The sequence below is a fragment of the Dendrobates tinctorius genome, unplaced genomic scaffold (genome assembly GCF_039654945.1).
Source record: "Dendrobates tinctorius isolate UK_male_01 unplaced genomic scaffold, ASM3965494v1 ptg000069l, whole genome shotgun sequence".
Classification (NCBI taxonomy): Eukaryota; Metazoa; Chordata; class Amphibia; order Anura; family Dendrobatidae; genus Dendrobates; species Dendrobates tinctorius.
The window spans coordinates 26,787,383-26,804,095 of NW_027361737.1; the positions used below are offsets into that span (position 1 = coordinate 26,787,383).

Sequence of the window (16,713 nt, forward strand, 5' to 3'; positions counted from 1 at the left end):
TTATGCCAAAATGTTAGGCGTTTCCTTTATTTTGTCCAACCCCTGTATCTCATTCTTGTATCTATTATTTATCTATCCATTATCAATCTCTCATTCCTTCTATCTATCTATAGATCTGTCTGTCTATCTCATTCCATCTATCTATCCCATATCTATCATCCATCCATCTATCTATAGAAAGATAGATATGGAATAGATAGATAGAAGAAATGAGATAGACAGATCTATAGAGAGAAGGAATGAGATAGAAGGAATGAGATAGATAGAAGAAATGAGAGACAAAGATAGATAGAAGGAATTAGATATATATATAGAGATCGATAGATCTATAGATATGGGATAGAAAGATCTATAGATAGATAAATGAGAGATGAATAGATAGATACATAGATGATAGATGGCTAGATAAATAGATAGATGGATTGATAGATGGATAGATACATAGAGGATAGATAGATGGATAGATGATAGATGTTAGAAAAATAGATAAATGATAGATGAATAGATAGATAGACAACTAGACCTATGATAACTAGATAGATGAATAGACAGATGGATAGATACATAGATAGATGATAGATGTATAGATACATAGATAGATAGATACATAGATGGATAGATGTATAGATAGATGATATAAGGAAAAGGGAAGGGGGTGATGATAACAGATTACCCGTAATTTACTATTAATAGCTCTATTACATCTCTATAACCCCAGTATTATGTCTGAATGATAGCCAGCTGTCCCATCTCCTGAGATATGACATTGTATTATTGGTGGATGAAGCAAATATACTCTCTGATAGACAATTATCGTTCACCAATGCCACGATCTCAGACAATGATGGACATTTGGGGTTTTTCCAATATCCTGCAATTTTAATTCTAGTAGCTATGAGGATGTGTGCAATCACTGTCCTGAACTCGTGCGGAATCAAATCCAGATCAATGGCCAGAAGCACCTGCTCTTTCCCAATTTTAATTGGGATACCACTAATCTGACACACTAAATGGGAGATTGCGTCCCAGAGCTGCTCTACTTTACGGCACCCCCACCAGACATGTAACATATCTGCCTTGGCGTCTCCACACATCTGGGGAGCTGCGGTAGATCTTGGACAATCTGTATGGTGTGAAGCACCACCTGTACAGCAGCGTTCTGGTGTTCTTCAGGTGATTGGTGCATTTAGAGAGTGTGTCCCCATCATTGAGAAGGATGTCCACCACTGACCCGGGGTGATCCCGCATTGTAGATTCATCTCCCATTTATGGAGATACCAGTCCAGAGAGGGAAATGTCTCCAGCATATGGTTGCAGCTTACGGACAGCGCTCGTATTTGCCGCGTTGGGGTGAGGAGCATTGCGTATAATTTGGAGGGTTGTGTAAACACTATATCCTTCTTTCCTTGTAAGAAATGTCTTATTTGTAGGTATTTATAATGATCTCTTTGTGGAAGAATATACCTCTCCCTGATCGTAGAGAAGGCCAATAATGTTCCTTCCTCATACATATCCCCAAACAGGATTCCCAAGGACTTCCAGTTACGAATCTGTAGGTCTGGAATACACATCTCCAAAGTCTCTATGGGGGCCTTACAGAGCACCAAATTAATAGCATGCAATTTATTGATCAGAATGCTCCACACTCCCAGCGCCGCTTCCACTGTTGATGGCAGACAATTTTTTTTATCATCGCCGGGGTTAGGCCCGGTAATGATATATGAATAAAAAACGATGCAACGTTTGAGGACTTTATGGGGGGTTTCTCGATTTCTATCCAATGTCTGTCATCCTTATCATTCTACATCAACCTCAGTTGATCAAATATGGCTGCCCTATAATGTGAAGGGTTAATACTAAAATCAGAGCTGAAGTTTCGTTTTGTCCATTCTCTGAAGGTTTCGTTTCTTCATTTTTGTTGCTGTAAGATAAATTTTTATAATTGGCATGGGCTGTCATGAAACCAGACTGTTCCCATCTGTACAAGAAAAGGGAGGTGGGAGTGTAAAACTCTGAAGAATATGCCATTATACTACTTTCTATTTGGATACGGACATATATGTAGTTTCCGGTTTTCTTGCAATATTATTGGCTTATAAAGTGAAATGATGCTATTGGTACTTGAGAACCTTGCATAATTAAGCAAAAGATTATAAAAGATGTGACTAAAATAAAGGGGCTTAGTGATCTGCCTCGATCCTCCCGTACAGAGACCCCCGTCTCCGTGTGGTCATTTGAGTTGCTAGCAACACTGGAATAATTTGGAAATCACTGGCTCAACCGTGAAGGGTTAATTTAGCCCTCCCAAAATAGCTACCTCGACAGTGGCACGCAACGTGGGGCCCCCGAACAGGGATGCCTCTGCCCCCGGAGGACAACAAGACAAAGGACCCTCGGAGCGGACACAGGTGTTGGAAAATTGGGACTGATCACCCCCTGTAAGTTGGCAGTTATACTGTTCAGACTGACCGTTGGTGTGGTTTTCCTGTGCTTGTTGCTGCAAAGAGGATCTGAGGTTTGTCCCCGTGGTGGGGTGATACATGGGTATATAGAGGTGTAGTCCCGTTGGGGGCCCAGTGCTCGAACCGTACCTCATAAGGGACGGACACCCCGGATTGACCAGTGATTGTGGCTCTCTTTATAGTCAAAATATCCTGAAATTCCCGATCATTATTAGTAATTGGGCGTGGTGAGTGATCGAAGGCTGGGTAGGATACGTAACTCAGGTATATATAGATAGATAGAATCATAGAATCGTAGAGTTGGAAGGGACCTCCTGGGCCATCTGGTCCAACCCCCTGCTCAAAGCAGGATTCGCTAAATCATCCCAGTCAGATGTCTGTCCAGCCTCTGTTTGAAGACTTCCATTGAAGGAGAACTCACCACTTCTCGTGGCAGCCTGTTCCACTCATTGATCACTCTAACTGTCAAAAAGTTTTTTCTAATATCTAATCTGTGTCTCCTCCCATTCAGTTTCATCCCATTGCTTCTAGCCTTTCCTTGTGCAAATGAGAATAAAGTTGATCCTTCTACAATGTGACAGCCCTTGAGATATTTGTAGACAGCTATTAAGTCTCCTCTCACTCTTCTCTTTTGAAAACTAAACATTCCCAAATCCTGCAACCTTTCCTCATAAGACAGGGTTTGCAGACCGGTCACCATTCTGGTCGCTCTTTTCTGAACTTGCTCCAGTTTGTTGATGTCTTTTTTAAAATGTGGTGCCCAAAACTGGACACAATATTCCAGATGAGGTCTGACCAAAGAGGAGTAGAGGGAAATAATGACTTCACGTGATCTAGACTGTATGCTTCTGTTAATACATCCTAGAATTGTATTTGCCTTTTTTGCTGCTGCACCACACTGTTGACTCATATTCAGTCTGTGATCTATTAGTATACTCAAGTCTTTTTCACATGTGCTGTCACTTAGCCCTATTCCTCCCATTCTATATATGCTTTTTTCATTTTTATTGCCCAGATGTAGTACTTTGCATTTCTCCCTGTTAAAAACCATTCTGTTAGTTGCTGCCCACTTCTCCAGTTTATTTAAATCTTTTTGAATCCTCTCTCTCTCTTCAGTATTAGCTATCCCTCCTAGCTTTGTGTCATCAGCAAATTTAATCAGTTTACCCTCAATTCCTTCATCTAAATCGTTGATAAAGATGTTGAACAATACAGGGCCCAGGACAGAGCCCTGTGGTACCCCACTTGAGACATTCTTCCAACTGGATGTGCAGCCATTTACGACCACTCTTTGGGTCCGATCACTAAGCCAGTTATGAATCCACCTAACAGTTGCCTTGTCCATTCCATACTTAGTCATTTTTTCAATAAGGATTGTATGAGAGACTTTGTCAAATGCTTTGCTGAAGTCAAGATATACTATATCTACAGCATTTCCTTGATCCACCCAATCAGTGATACCGTCATAGAAGGAAATTAAGTTAGTCTGACATGACTTATTAGTTACAAACCCATGCTGACTCTGTTTAATCACTTCATTCTTATCCAGGTATTGACATACATGTTGTTTAATAATTTGTTCAAAGATCTTTCCTGGTATAGAAGTCAGACTCACCGGCCTATAGTTGCCTGGGTCCACCTTCTTCCCCTTTTTGAAGATAGGAACAACATTTGCTCTTCTCCAGTCTTCTGGCACTTCTCCTGTTCTCCAAGAATTTTCAAAGATTATGGAGAGAGGTTCAAAAATTTCTTCTGCTATCTCCTTCAGTACTCTGGGGTGTAATTCATCTGGACCTGGAGACTTGAATTCATTTAGGTTAGCTAAGTGTTTCCTCACTATCTTTCTGTTTATAGATATCTTCTATTCCCTTAATAGGACAGTGAATAACAGTTGATGTTACATTTCCTTTCTGAGAGAAAACAGATGCAAAATAGGAATTTAAAAGTTCAGCCTTCTCAACATCCTGTCTTACCCATTTCATCATTTTCATCCTGTAAAAATCCTATAGCATCTTTGACTTTTCTTTTACTTTTGACATATCCCCAAAATCCTTTATTATTGCTTTTGACATCTCTTGCAAGCCTCAATTCATTTTCAGCTTTAGATATATAACCAGAGGTGTCTGGAGGGTGAGACGCCCTCCTCCTTTCACTTAATACCGCGAATTTTGGGCAATCCCAGAGGGGAAAATTGTCTAACACTGTGAAAAAGACGAAGTGTTGTGGTACAGGAAAGAATTGAGAATGTGATTAACGAAGACACTGAGATCGAGGCTAATGTGTCGGGCAGGAAATTAGTTAAGAATGATTTGAAAGAAGAGGTCTCCCTGCTAGATGACAATTGTACAAGGAGACCGAGAGTCGCAGCCCCCACCTTTGCTGACGGCACCTATTATCATCCGCAGCCAGCCTCAATCCCCGCTCACCCGATCCAGAGGAAAAAAAAAAAAAGTTTTTAGAAGACTTTAACCTGCTCTGTTCAGGAGAGAGAAAAAAAAAGAGCAAACAGCAGCCTCTAGCCCCCACCGCAGCTGCGAGCACACAGTGTGCCCTTCAGCCCACACAGCAAACTCTCGCCCCCCCCCTCAGACTTCAGCTAGTGGGAACCCTGCTCCTCAGCCCCTCCCTGCTAATTCTCGTTACTGCTCAGTTTGTGATCTCTCCCACATGTCCAGTAAATTTATTAGGGGCAGATTTATTATCACAGTTCCGCTCCAGAATTCCAAGATGATGGTCAGATGGTTTTTTTGTTATATAACCCCTATGTAGATGAAGACAGTGAGGAAATCTGTATTTTGCACGCCCTTCCTACAGTTATGATGGCCCTGATAGGCTCAGATCCACCCCCAATATTGCCAGAGGATCAATGACTCACCCCATACCTCTCAGAGATACCATCTAAACTCTGGTCAAAAGGGCCAAATGATATAGGGAAAATGCCTGTAGAACCAGTAAAAGTGTTTCTCAAACCTGGTGCCTAATCTACATACTCTTTTGTCCCAAATACCCCAGGATGCTGCTTGGTTTACAGTTATTGATCTTACCAATGGCTACTTTAGCATTCCGTTACACCCAGACTGCCAGGTTCTATTTGCATTCACTTAGCAGGGACGACAGTTAATATGGACAGTTATGCCACAAGGGGCCCAAAACAGTCCCAACCAGGTTGCAAAAAAAAAAAAATGAGCAGGTGTCTTTTGCCATTTCAGCCACGGTTAGCCTCCTTAAGTATCTGGCAGCACTGAACTGTCGGGTTTCGGCCTCGGGACTTCAGTTCTGCCTTGGTCAAGTGATTCTTGGGTCACTGTCTCCTTCAGGGTGCCAGACACCTCGCAGAAGAATAATAGCTGCCAGCTCCCTTCCTTTCCCAAAAGATGAAACTGAACTCCAGCGTTTTCTTGGACTATGCACTTATTTTTGTCAGTGGATACCGGATGCATCCCGCATAATGCAACCCCTTTACAACGCCTTGAAAGACGGTATAGTGAACTAGAATGGAAGATGGCAGTGATGAGGATTACCTCCAACATGATTGTTCCCAACTTCTGACTGAAGAAACAGCTACTCCACCAAATGTCAGTGAGAATCCGCTCCCAAATCCTGATCTGGTGTTATACACGGATGGTTCAAGATATGCTGAGGAGTTTGGTAGATTCCACACGGGATACACTGTTACCACAGAGGACACTGTAGTGCACGCAGCTGCGCTCCCGCCCTCACTGTCAGCACAAGAAGCAGAACTCCAGGCTCTGTCTACTGCATGTACTTTGGTCAAGAACAGACGGGCTAATATATACACGGACTCACGGTATGCATTTGGTATTGCTCACGATTTTGGGGCTCTATGGGCCAATCGAGGGTTTATTACTACTGCCGGAACCCCAGTGAAAAATGCTGAAGCTGTTAAAACCCTCATGGACTCGATCAAATTACCTACTCAGGTGGTTATTATCAAAGTTAAGGCGCACGGTCCTAGGAACAGCCCACAGACTGTTGGCAACATATTTGAGGATATGCAAGAAAAAGCCGCCGCTCTCTTACCGTTGAACCAACCATACCAACTATGTTGACCACACACTCTCAGTGTAAACAGTTACAAGAAGCATTGACCCTACAAGAACCTGAGGATCTACAACAGACTGAAGTTTTCTGTCGGACCCTGCGAGACCGCTTAATGACGATGCAGAGAATGTCTCCAAAGGAAGAGGTGAAGCAATGGAAGACTGATGGGGCATGTATGGATAATGGTCTCTGGAAAAAGTACCGACTTGTGTGTCTCCCTAAGCAGATGTACCCTGCTATGGGCACATGGGCCTACACATCGAGGAAAGAATCAGGCCCTCGCACTGGTGCAAAAATTCTACTGGGCCCCGGTTCTCCAGTTGGCCGGAAGCATTCCCTGTTACCAACATGACTGCAAAAACTACAGCGAAGAAACTGGTGATGGAATTTATATGCAGATATGGAGTTCCAGAAGTTGTTGAAAGTGATCAAGGTCTGGTCTTTTCTTCTCATGTGTACCAAGAAGTTCTGACAATGCTTGGATCCACTGTAGCACTCCATACTCCGTACCACCCACAATCCAGTGGGAAAGTTGAGAGGCTGAACGGCACACTGAAGGGACAATTGACCAAAATGATGCAGGAGACTACGGCTCCATGGCCAGAGCTCCTACCCATTGTACTATACCACATTCGTACTACCCCTATTGCAAAATATGGCCTGTCCCCATACGAGATATTGTTTGGTGCTAGGCCCCCAGTTGCAAATTTCCAGCCTCAGCAGTTATCAGAAGAAACTGACCGTGCTGTTCAATGTGTTATTCTGCTTAGTAAAAATCTTGCTAACATCCATGTTCTAGTTTCCTTTTCTTTTCCAGATTCAGCAGAAAACGACACCTGTCATAACCTGAAGCCTGGTGATTTGGTAGTCGTGAAAAGGCATGTCAGGAAGCACGGACTAGAACTCTTGTATGACGGTCCATATCAAGTCCTCCTCATAACCCCTACATCAGTGAAACTAGAAGGAAGACCGACTTGGATCCACGCATCGCAATGCAAGCTGGTCAAACGAGCCAATAGCAAATAAGGGGTCATAATGTTTTGGTTTTTCGCATTTTCCATATTATTATTGGTAAAAGTTGAAGTTAAAGTTAGAAGATATTCAAAGACTCAGAGATCAATACGATAAAGATAATGATTGTAATAGGGACAGTTGGTGGTCAGACACTTTCTCCTTTCTCAATCCAGCCAATTGATTTAAGGGAATAGGGGGCTGGATAGCTGGGATCTTACACAGCTTGTTACACGTTGCTGCCTGTATCCTTGTTGTATATGTGATACTAAAACTTGTTCTTTGGTGTATTTCTGTATGTATTAGGAAAGTCTGCACTAAGACAGCTAATGATTATACCAAAAGGTGTCGTTGCCCCTGCTCTTCTCTGCACCGATCTTAAAAGGCTACTTGATGAAGATGTTGAAGCCAAGCACATGCCTACCTACAAAAGATCCCCACCACCGTCATCAAAAATTGTTATTCTTGAACTGCAGTATACAGGGGGGACGGGTGCGCCGCGACAGCCATGACTGGCAACACGGCATCAGTCATGTGAAGACCAGTACCCCCCTCAAGATGTTAGCTTGGGATAGCACCTCTGATGCTGCATATGTGTTAAAAATTTTTTTATCTAGGGGGGAATGTGAAGGGTTAATACTAAAATCAGAGCTGAAGTTTCATTTTGTCCATTCTCTGAAGGTTTCGTTTCTTCATTTTTGTTGCTGTAAGATAAATTTTTATAATTGGCATGGGCTGTCATGAAACCAGACTGTTCCCATCTGTACAAGATAAGGGAGGCGGGAGTGTAAAACTCTGAAGAATATGCCATTATACTACTTTCTATTTGGATACGGACATATATGTAGTTTCCGGTTTTCTTGCATTATTGGCTTATAAAGTGAAATGATGCTATTGGTACTTGAGAACCTTGCATAATTAAGCAAAAGATTATAAAAGATGTGACTAAAATAAAGGGGCTTAGTGATCTGTCTCGATCCTCCCGTACAGAGACCCCAGTCTCCGTGTGGTCATTTGAGTTGCTAGCAACACTGTGGAATAATTTGGAAATCACTGGATCAACCGTGAAGGGTTAATTTAGCCCTCCCAAAATAGCTACCTCGACAATAATACCTCACCACTGAGGGGCAGCCCAGTACTCCTTTTATTGGGATATATAGTATATCTGCTTTAACTCGGTGCTGTTTTTCCTGCAATATGTATTTTAATATGATTGTTTGTAACTGAGTATTTTCATAGGGACTGTGATAGGAAGGTTGCAGAATACGTACAGTATCTGGGGGATTATGAACATTTTTACAGCCGCTATTCTTTCTAACCAGGACATGTCGTGTTGTCTCATGCGCAGCATGTCGCCTTCGATCTTCTGTCTGAGCTTCATAATTTAGGGAGAGCATTCTATCTACTGAAGAGGCCAACCGGATTCTAAGATAGGTTATGTTTTCATTATCCCAATTAAAGGGATACTTGTCTTTAACATTTACAGGGTGCAGGAGAGAGTGCGTTAGGTTCAGAATTTGGCATTTAGGGATATTCAATTTATTATATGATACTTGGGTAAAGGAGTCTATCACTTCCATTACGCTACTGAGCGATTCTTTGGGATTAATAAGGGATAAAATAATGTCGTCCGCGAATAGCCTGATTTTGTGCTCTACATTACCAATTTTAGTACCAGCTATCCCAGGGTGTGATCTGTTTTTTTTCAGCTCCTTGGGTTCGATTATTAATGCAAATATTAGGGGAGAGAGCGGGCACCCCAGCTTCGTTCCATTAGCGATATCAAATGTATCTGACCTCATTCCAGAAATAAGAACCGAGGCTGACTGATTAGAATATAGAGGGGTGATCGCTCGGAGTATATTACCGTCAAACCCAAATCTGGACATCACTTCGAACAAAAACCCCCAATGCACCCGATCGAATGCCTTTTCGGCATCTAAAGAGAGGAGCATAGAGGGGGTCCCGCCTCCCTCCGGCTACATGGATGATAATTATCCTGCTCGTACCATCCAGGGTCTGTCTAGACTTAACAAACCCCACTTGGTCTTTATGCACCAAGGCCGGGATTATTTCTGAGATCCTATTAGCTAGGATTTTGGAATAAATTTTAAGGTCTGTATTCAATAATGAAATTGACCTAAAATTGACTGTCCGATCAGGGGTTTTTCCTGGTTTGGGTATAATTTTTGCTTGAATCATCTCTTTTGGAATTATCCTGGTTTGCATAAACTTTTGGAAAATTTATGTCATGTGAGGGATTAGTATATCTTGGAATGTTTTAAGTATTCACTCATTAGACCATCAGGGACAGGGGGATTTATTTTTCATTCCTCTAATTGTTTGCTGTATTTCTGTTTGGGATATTGTTTGATTCAATATGCGTAATGTGTCTTCTGGTAATTTAGGAAGTTTTACGCTTGTGGTATTGCAGTATTTTCCTTCAGATTATAGAGGGAGGAATAGTAGTGTGAGAAGGTGTTAGCGATTTCCTTAGGGTTATATATTTTTTTGGTCATCCTGTATTTGGGATAATTTTTGTTTGGTCATTTTGGCTTTAATTTTATTGGCTAAAATTTTGTCTGCTTTATTTCCCTGCCAATAATATTTGGCTTTACTTCTCCGTAGATTGTGCTTGTATTTGTATTGAAGCAGTTGGTATAATTCATACCTTAGTTTCTGTAATTTTTGGAGAATTGCGTTTGTGAGGCTATGTTTGTGTGTCTCTTCTAGTGCGGCTATATTTTGATTAATTTCCTCTATTTGGCGTAGTCTTGCTTTTTTATTTTGGGATGCTATTTGGAGCAGTTTGCCCCTGATGTAGGCTTTGTGAGCGCACCATACTGTAGATACGGACACATCAGGTGTATTAATTGTGAAATATTCTGATAATGCTTCCTGTAATTGGGGCCTAATTTTATGGGATGTGATTAGATAATTATTTACTCTCCATGGCGAATATGTTGGGTAGTTGTATCCCTCTTTAATTTGACAGGAGACCAGGGCGTGGTCCGACCAAGTGATGTTCCCTATCATGGCCTATTGGGTATCCTGTAATAACCATTGATCTGTAACCATTAGGTAAATTCTGGAGTAAGGCCGGTTTCACATTTGCGTTAAAGGCCGCAGCGTCGGCCTGCGCACGGCTGCCGCTAAGCCGCGCCTCCGCCGGTAGCTCCGCCTCCGGGAGCATGACGCTGCATGCGTCCCCTATCTTTATCACTGAGGATGCAGGCCGTGCGCTGGTCGGCGCACCGTCAAAAGGATGCAGGCGCCGCCAAAACGCATACTGCGCATGGCCTGCGTCCTCAGTGATAAAGATAGGGGAAGCATGACGCATGTAGCGTCATGCGCCCGGAGGCGGAGCTACCGGCGGAGGCGCGGCAGGGGGCAGGGCCTAGCGGTGGGCGTGCACAGGCCGATGCTGCGGCCTTTAACGCAAATGTGAAACCGGCCTAAGCTCTATGGGAGTGTGAGTAGAAGGTGTAATCCCGCTCGTAGGCATGCAGAACCCGCCAGACATCGTAGAGTCCTTGCGCTAGAAGGGTCTGAGAGAGTGATCGGGGATTTTCTTTCTTTCGAGGAAGTACCGATTTATCAATGTTAGGACAGGGGGTGATGTTAAAGTCCCCACAGACTAACGAGGCGCCTTTTTCAACCTTTGCTACTACCGCCATGGTGTCTTTAAGAAATGAGATCTGCTTGGAGTTAGGGGCATAAATAGAGACAATTGTGTAGGTCTTGTTATTTATGGTGCAGACTAGGATGACGTATCCGCCCTCGTAGTCCACTACACTGGTGATTAGCTGGAAGGCGACGGTGTTCTTTATCACGATTACTACTCCTCTTTTCATGTCAATTGCATGGGAATGAAAGACATTTGGGAAATTTCTAGTCTGCAGTCTGTGGGCATCCACCATCGCCAGCGACCACTTCTGCAGTAGAGACATGGCCTCTCGCGGGGAGAAGTCAGGACCTGCGTGGCTCCGTTCTTGGTGACGATCAGCTTCACAGGGTAGCCCCACAGAATTCCCTCCTTCTGTTCAGGGTGACGGCAGAGAGGTCGGTGAAGCCTGGCAATTACATCCCTGGGCGCAGAGGCGGGGCACTTTTAGGTTTGGGGATCTTGTGTGCTGTGTCTATTAGGAGATCTCACTGTTCCGCCTCGGGGACTAATGCGGTGAAATAATTTGTTAGGACCCCCTTCAACGCGTCCGCAGCAACGCTTTCTGGTATCCCCCTGAAGCGCAGATTGTTGCACCTGGAGCGGCTCTCCAGCTTCAGTTTTAGGGTGGTGATCTCCTCATCTGCCTCATTATGAGCGTCCACTAAGTGGTTGTGGGCTGTGGTGAATTGCTCCAGCTTCTCCTCTATATGGGCTGTTCTGTCCCCTATGTGCCCAATGTCTTTCTGTAGTGCAGTGAAGGCTGAAGTGATGTCACTATGAATAGCCTGCATTAGATCTCCTAGCAGGGACTTCAGTATGGCCTCAGTGATGGGGGTGGAGGGGTGCCCTGCGTTAGGTGCAGGTGCATATACTTGCGGTTTGCTGCTCTGCTTCTCCGGGCTCCTGGATGAAGAGCTGCCCCATCTCTCCTGTGCCTGCTCCGCTGCACTTGTGCCCCTCTCCGGTGAGGTCTGACCCGGTGTTAGGAGATCAGTCCTCCCCCCAGAGCGCTCCACACCGCCGCTGGCCGCATGGTGAGTACGGCGGTGGCCATCTTGGATTTTCCTGGGCGCCGGCACAAAGACCGATATCCTGCCCGGTACTGCTCCCCATGATGCGCCCCATCGGTGCCCGGACCCCGCCTGAGGTCGTGGTGAGTAAAATCGCGGGTTTTACCCGCTGTAGTCTGCTGGGGCACGGAGCTACCGTTCCCTGCGCCCGCTCAGCTCCTCATCCGGACACATCCCCCCTTTACATCATTACAATGTGATTTTCTGGATATTTTTTCTTTCTTAAGATTATGTCCCACAGTTGAGGTGTACCTACAATAAAAATTACAGACCTCTCCATTCTTTTTTGGTGGGAAAATTTGCAAAATTGGCAGTGTATCAAATACTTATTTTCCCATTTTTATATTGGGGGGGGGGGGGGGGGGGCTGTGCCTCTGAAAATTCTGTGTGTTCCCGAACAGAGGTGAGCCATGCGGTGCTACATTTCCTTTACAGAAGCGCCCGAATAACTGTGTGTCCAGACATAACTTTTCCTAAAGATAACAGCTGATCACCTGTGGGAGTGAAATATGCCAGAGAAGATTTTACAACTAAAATCCTGGAAATGCAAACGCATTTGTGAAGAAAGCAGCAGTCAAATTTTAAATGGAAATCCTCTCTCAAAAGGAGTACTCCAATCATAAAAGGAATCTGTCAGCAGGGTTTTGTTACTCCATCTAAGGCAGCAGGATATAAGGGCAGAGACCCCGATTCCAGTAATTTATCACTTACTGGGCTGCTTGTTTCAGTTTTGATAAAAATCATGTTTATCTGATGCAGATCTACCAGCTCCCTGAAACCGGAGCCCTGTATAACCCACCCACGCCACTGATTCTGCCTATGCAAAGTGTACACAGAAAGCTGCCAATCAGTGGTGGAGGTGGGGTTATACACAGCTCATGAATATTAATTATTATAGCGCCATTTATTCCATGGCGCTTTACATTTGAGGGGGGGGTATACATAATAAAAACAAGTACAGTAATCTTAAACAATACAAGTCACGACTGGTACAGGAGGAGAGAGGACCCTGCCCGCGAGGGCTCACAATATGGAGGACTATTAGTCCTTTAGTGATAACGTCCCGTTAATAAATCTAATTTCATAAAAACTATAGGAATCAAGATCTCATGTAGTTCTCAAAATAAGTGGCAAAAACCTGGGAATAGATTCCCTATAAGGCCCCAATACAAAATATCTGCTGGGACGTGTAAAACAAAAACAACAATATGATCTTCAGTATTACAGATCATTTATAACATGTAACATTACAAATTACTTACTGGCAGTGTTGGCAGCTCGGAGAATTGCCCCTTGAGGTATAAGAAGTAGTTTTCCTTTTCCAGATGTATTCTTGCTGTTGGTGGTTAGATACAGTTTGGTTCCGGGAGGAAGATTTGCTAAATTACCTATATTTGATGACGGCAACTGCAGAGTTGCCATAACTTAAGACAAAAAAAATAATAATTTATGTAAGAAATAATACTTTTAAAAAATTTCTTCTCAACAGAGCTGCCACAGCTACAACTTCTAATGAAATCACACAACAGTATTTGTCAGACACAAGATTTAATGGAACTATCAGAATGACAGTGTTAGAAAGGACCTCCAAGGTCATCGTGTCCAACCCCCTGCTCAATGCAGAAGTCACTAAACCATCTCAGACACGTCTGTCCAGCCTCTAATCACATCTGTTTTGATAATGGATCCATGTGCCCGTTCTGTCACGCTCTGTGCAGATCCTATTCTGTTTTTGTGGATCAGAATCCACCATGCAATGTATGGGCCTCTAATAAAAAAAGATGGTACCCAGAAGCCATCCATTTTTAAAAGGATCGGTTTTGGAATCCGCACAGACTTCCCTATAAATGTGACCTTATTACAGGTCTGTGATCATCGGACCACTTATCCCCCCATTGCTGATAACTACATGAAATAGTGCCAGCCCCAAAATATAATACTTTAATTAGAGCAATGCCTCAAGTTTTAGTAGATAAATTAAATGTCAAGTGATAGATACAGACGATTCCCTTTTTCGCCCGTTCCCTTAATACAGTCCGACTTTCCTGGATCACAATATTGAAACACAGGGACAAAGTTATCAGGATCCCAGGCATATGGTTCACTCTCCTTGAGGTGGATCATGTAGTATGGGGCTGAGGATGAGAGTAGAGATCATGACACAGTCGTATACAAGGACCTTGCATGCCAGCTAAAGAGGACGAGATGCCAAAGTGTCCTGCCAAACTCTGAATTACCGTACTTTTTTTTTTTTTTATTTAACCATTGTAAAATCATTTCTACTCCGTGTTTATATGGAGACTTGTCTCTCTTTAGTTGCAGGCACGCAATATGGTCTGTAAAAACCAAATTTGCAGGGCTTGCGCCCAATGGTAAAAAGAAAAAATAGTGGCGTAAATGCTGCACATCAGACTTAGTATATATGTTGGACACTTTTTTTAGTCTCAATATACATGTTGGAAAAGTCTAGAAAAGAGCGTGTGGCTAAGAGGAATGATAAATGTGGATCATTGTGGCAAAATAAATAGAAAAACGTAACATAATAATGATGATGCAGTGTGCGGTTATGTCTGTACCTGAGCCCTGGGATCCAGCTTTTGTTGTTCCAGCGGATACGACTTGCATTTTGGACACGTTTTGTGTGGCTTGGGATAATACATTGACACTTCCACTGCTTACAACAGCTTTTGCCACCCCCTGAGTAACAATCTGCTTTGCCCCCACAGCTTTGGCAGCTGAAGAGCCGGATTTGGAGACAAGTATTTGGCCACCGCTGATAGTTACAGAAGGTTTAATAGAGGCCTGGACGGCTGATCCAATGGGAATGCCTACAACCTGGAAAAAAGAGAAAATAAGGATGTCAGTGCCAGACCTGAAAATCTCACAACACAATGCATAATGTAAGCGAAGAGTTTAGGAAAATTACCACCACAGCAGTGAAGGAAACCTAGATCTATAATTTAACTCCTTAAGGATGCAAATTTAGTTTTTGCTTTTTCTTTCCCTTAACAAAAAGGTAGTAATGCACACCTGACTACATCAGGCTGTAAGATAACCTCTCGGGGAGAGGAATCTCCACATTAAGGTGAAAGGTGGAGAATCCCGCTAAGGAGAAAGAAGAGAGTCGAGCGCCAGACTACTCTGACCAGGAAAAGCAGAGACACAGGTAAGAGACTCGCTTGATGGAAGTGATAGCTAGAGGAGAAAAATCACTGGAAAGTCGAAACGGAGAAGAAGGACTGAACGGCATCCAGCAGCTACAACCCATTGACCTGTGTCCCCCAATGGAACAGATGAGAAATATGTCTTTAATATAGGATTTCCACAAATTAGGGATTTTTGTGTACTCACCGTAAAAAAGGAGACTGGTGTACTCACCGTAAAATCTCTTTCTTTTAGCCTCTAATTGGGGGACACAGAACCATGGGTGTTATGCTGCTGTCCACTAGGAGGCGACACTATGCATAATCGGAAAAAGATTAACTTTGGCTCCTCCTCTGCAGTATACACCCCTGGACGGCGTCAGCCTTCTCCAGTTTTGTGCAAAAGCATTAGGAGGAACATAACAGAAATAATATAACCATGCCTGTAACAAGGCCACTATGTACGAGCTCAAAGAACAATATGAGAACTCAACCGTAACAACGGCCCGTAAGAGCAACAGGGTGGGAGCTGTGTCCCCCAATTAGAGGCTAAGAGAAAGAGATTTTACGGTGAGTACACAAAAATCTCCTTTACTCTGTCGCCTCATTGGGGGACACAAAACCATGGGACGTCCCACAGCAGTCCTGGGTGGGAATCAATGGCCAAATATTGTGCTGACAGGTCCCTAAACTTGGGGCACTGCCGCCTGCAGAACCCATCTACCCACGCTCGCGTCCGCTGAGGACTGGGTATGAACTTTGTAGTGTTTTGTAAACGTGTGTAGGCTAGTCCAAGTGGCCGCCTTACACACTTCTTGTGCCGAAGCCTGGTGCCGAATGGCCCAGGAGGCCCCTACCGCCCGCGTAGAATGTGCCGTGATACCGGCCGGAAGGGGAGAGTTGTTAAGGCGGTAAGCCTCTTGTATGGTGGACCTGATCCACCTGGCAAGGGTAGCTTTGGAAGCCGGCAGACCCTTGCGAACGCCTTCCGGAAGAAGGAAAAGGGAATCAGACTTCCGGAAGGGTGCAGTCCTAGACACGTATATACGCAATGCCCTGACGAGGTCAAGCGTATGCAGAGCCTTCTCCACACTATGAACCGGAACCGGGCAAAGGGATGGCAGTGAAATTTCCTCATTGAGGTGGAAGTTGGACACAACCTTCGGAAGGAAGGACCGTACGGAGAACCACCTTGTCCTGGTGAAAGGCCAGGAAGGGCCGTCTGCAGGAGAGTGCCGACAGTTCAGACACCCTGCGTAGTGAGGTGATTGCCACCAGAAAGACCACCTTCTGTGATA

The 16,713-nt window shown here is 43.9% G+C and overlaps 1 protein-coding gene across 3 annotated transcripts in view; it reads right to left on the minus strand.

Annotated features, from left to right (window-relative positions):
• The window catches only part of YEATS2 (YEATS domain containing 2), a 112,221-nt gene that overhangs the window by 41,284 nt on the left and 54,224 nt on the right, over positions 1-16,713 (minus strand). For all 3 annotated transcript variants that reach the window (XM_073581258.1, XM_073581257.1, XM_073581256.1), the window contains 2 exons: positions 14,849-15,107; positions 13,535-13,696 (listed from right to left, as the gene is read on the minus strand). In XM_073581258.1, coding sequence (XP_073437359.1) covers positions 13,535-13,696; positions 14,849-15,107 — 421 coding nt within the window. The remainder of the gene's footprint in view (positions 1-13,534; positions 13,697-14,848; positions 15,108-16,713) is intronic.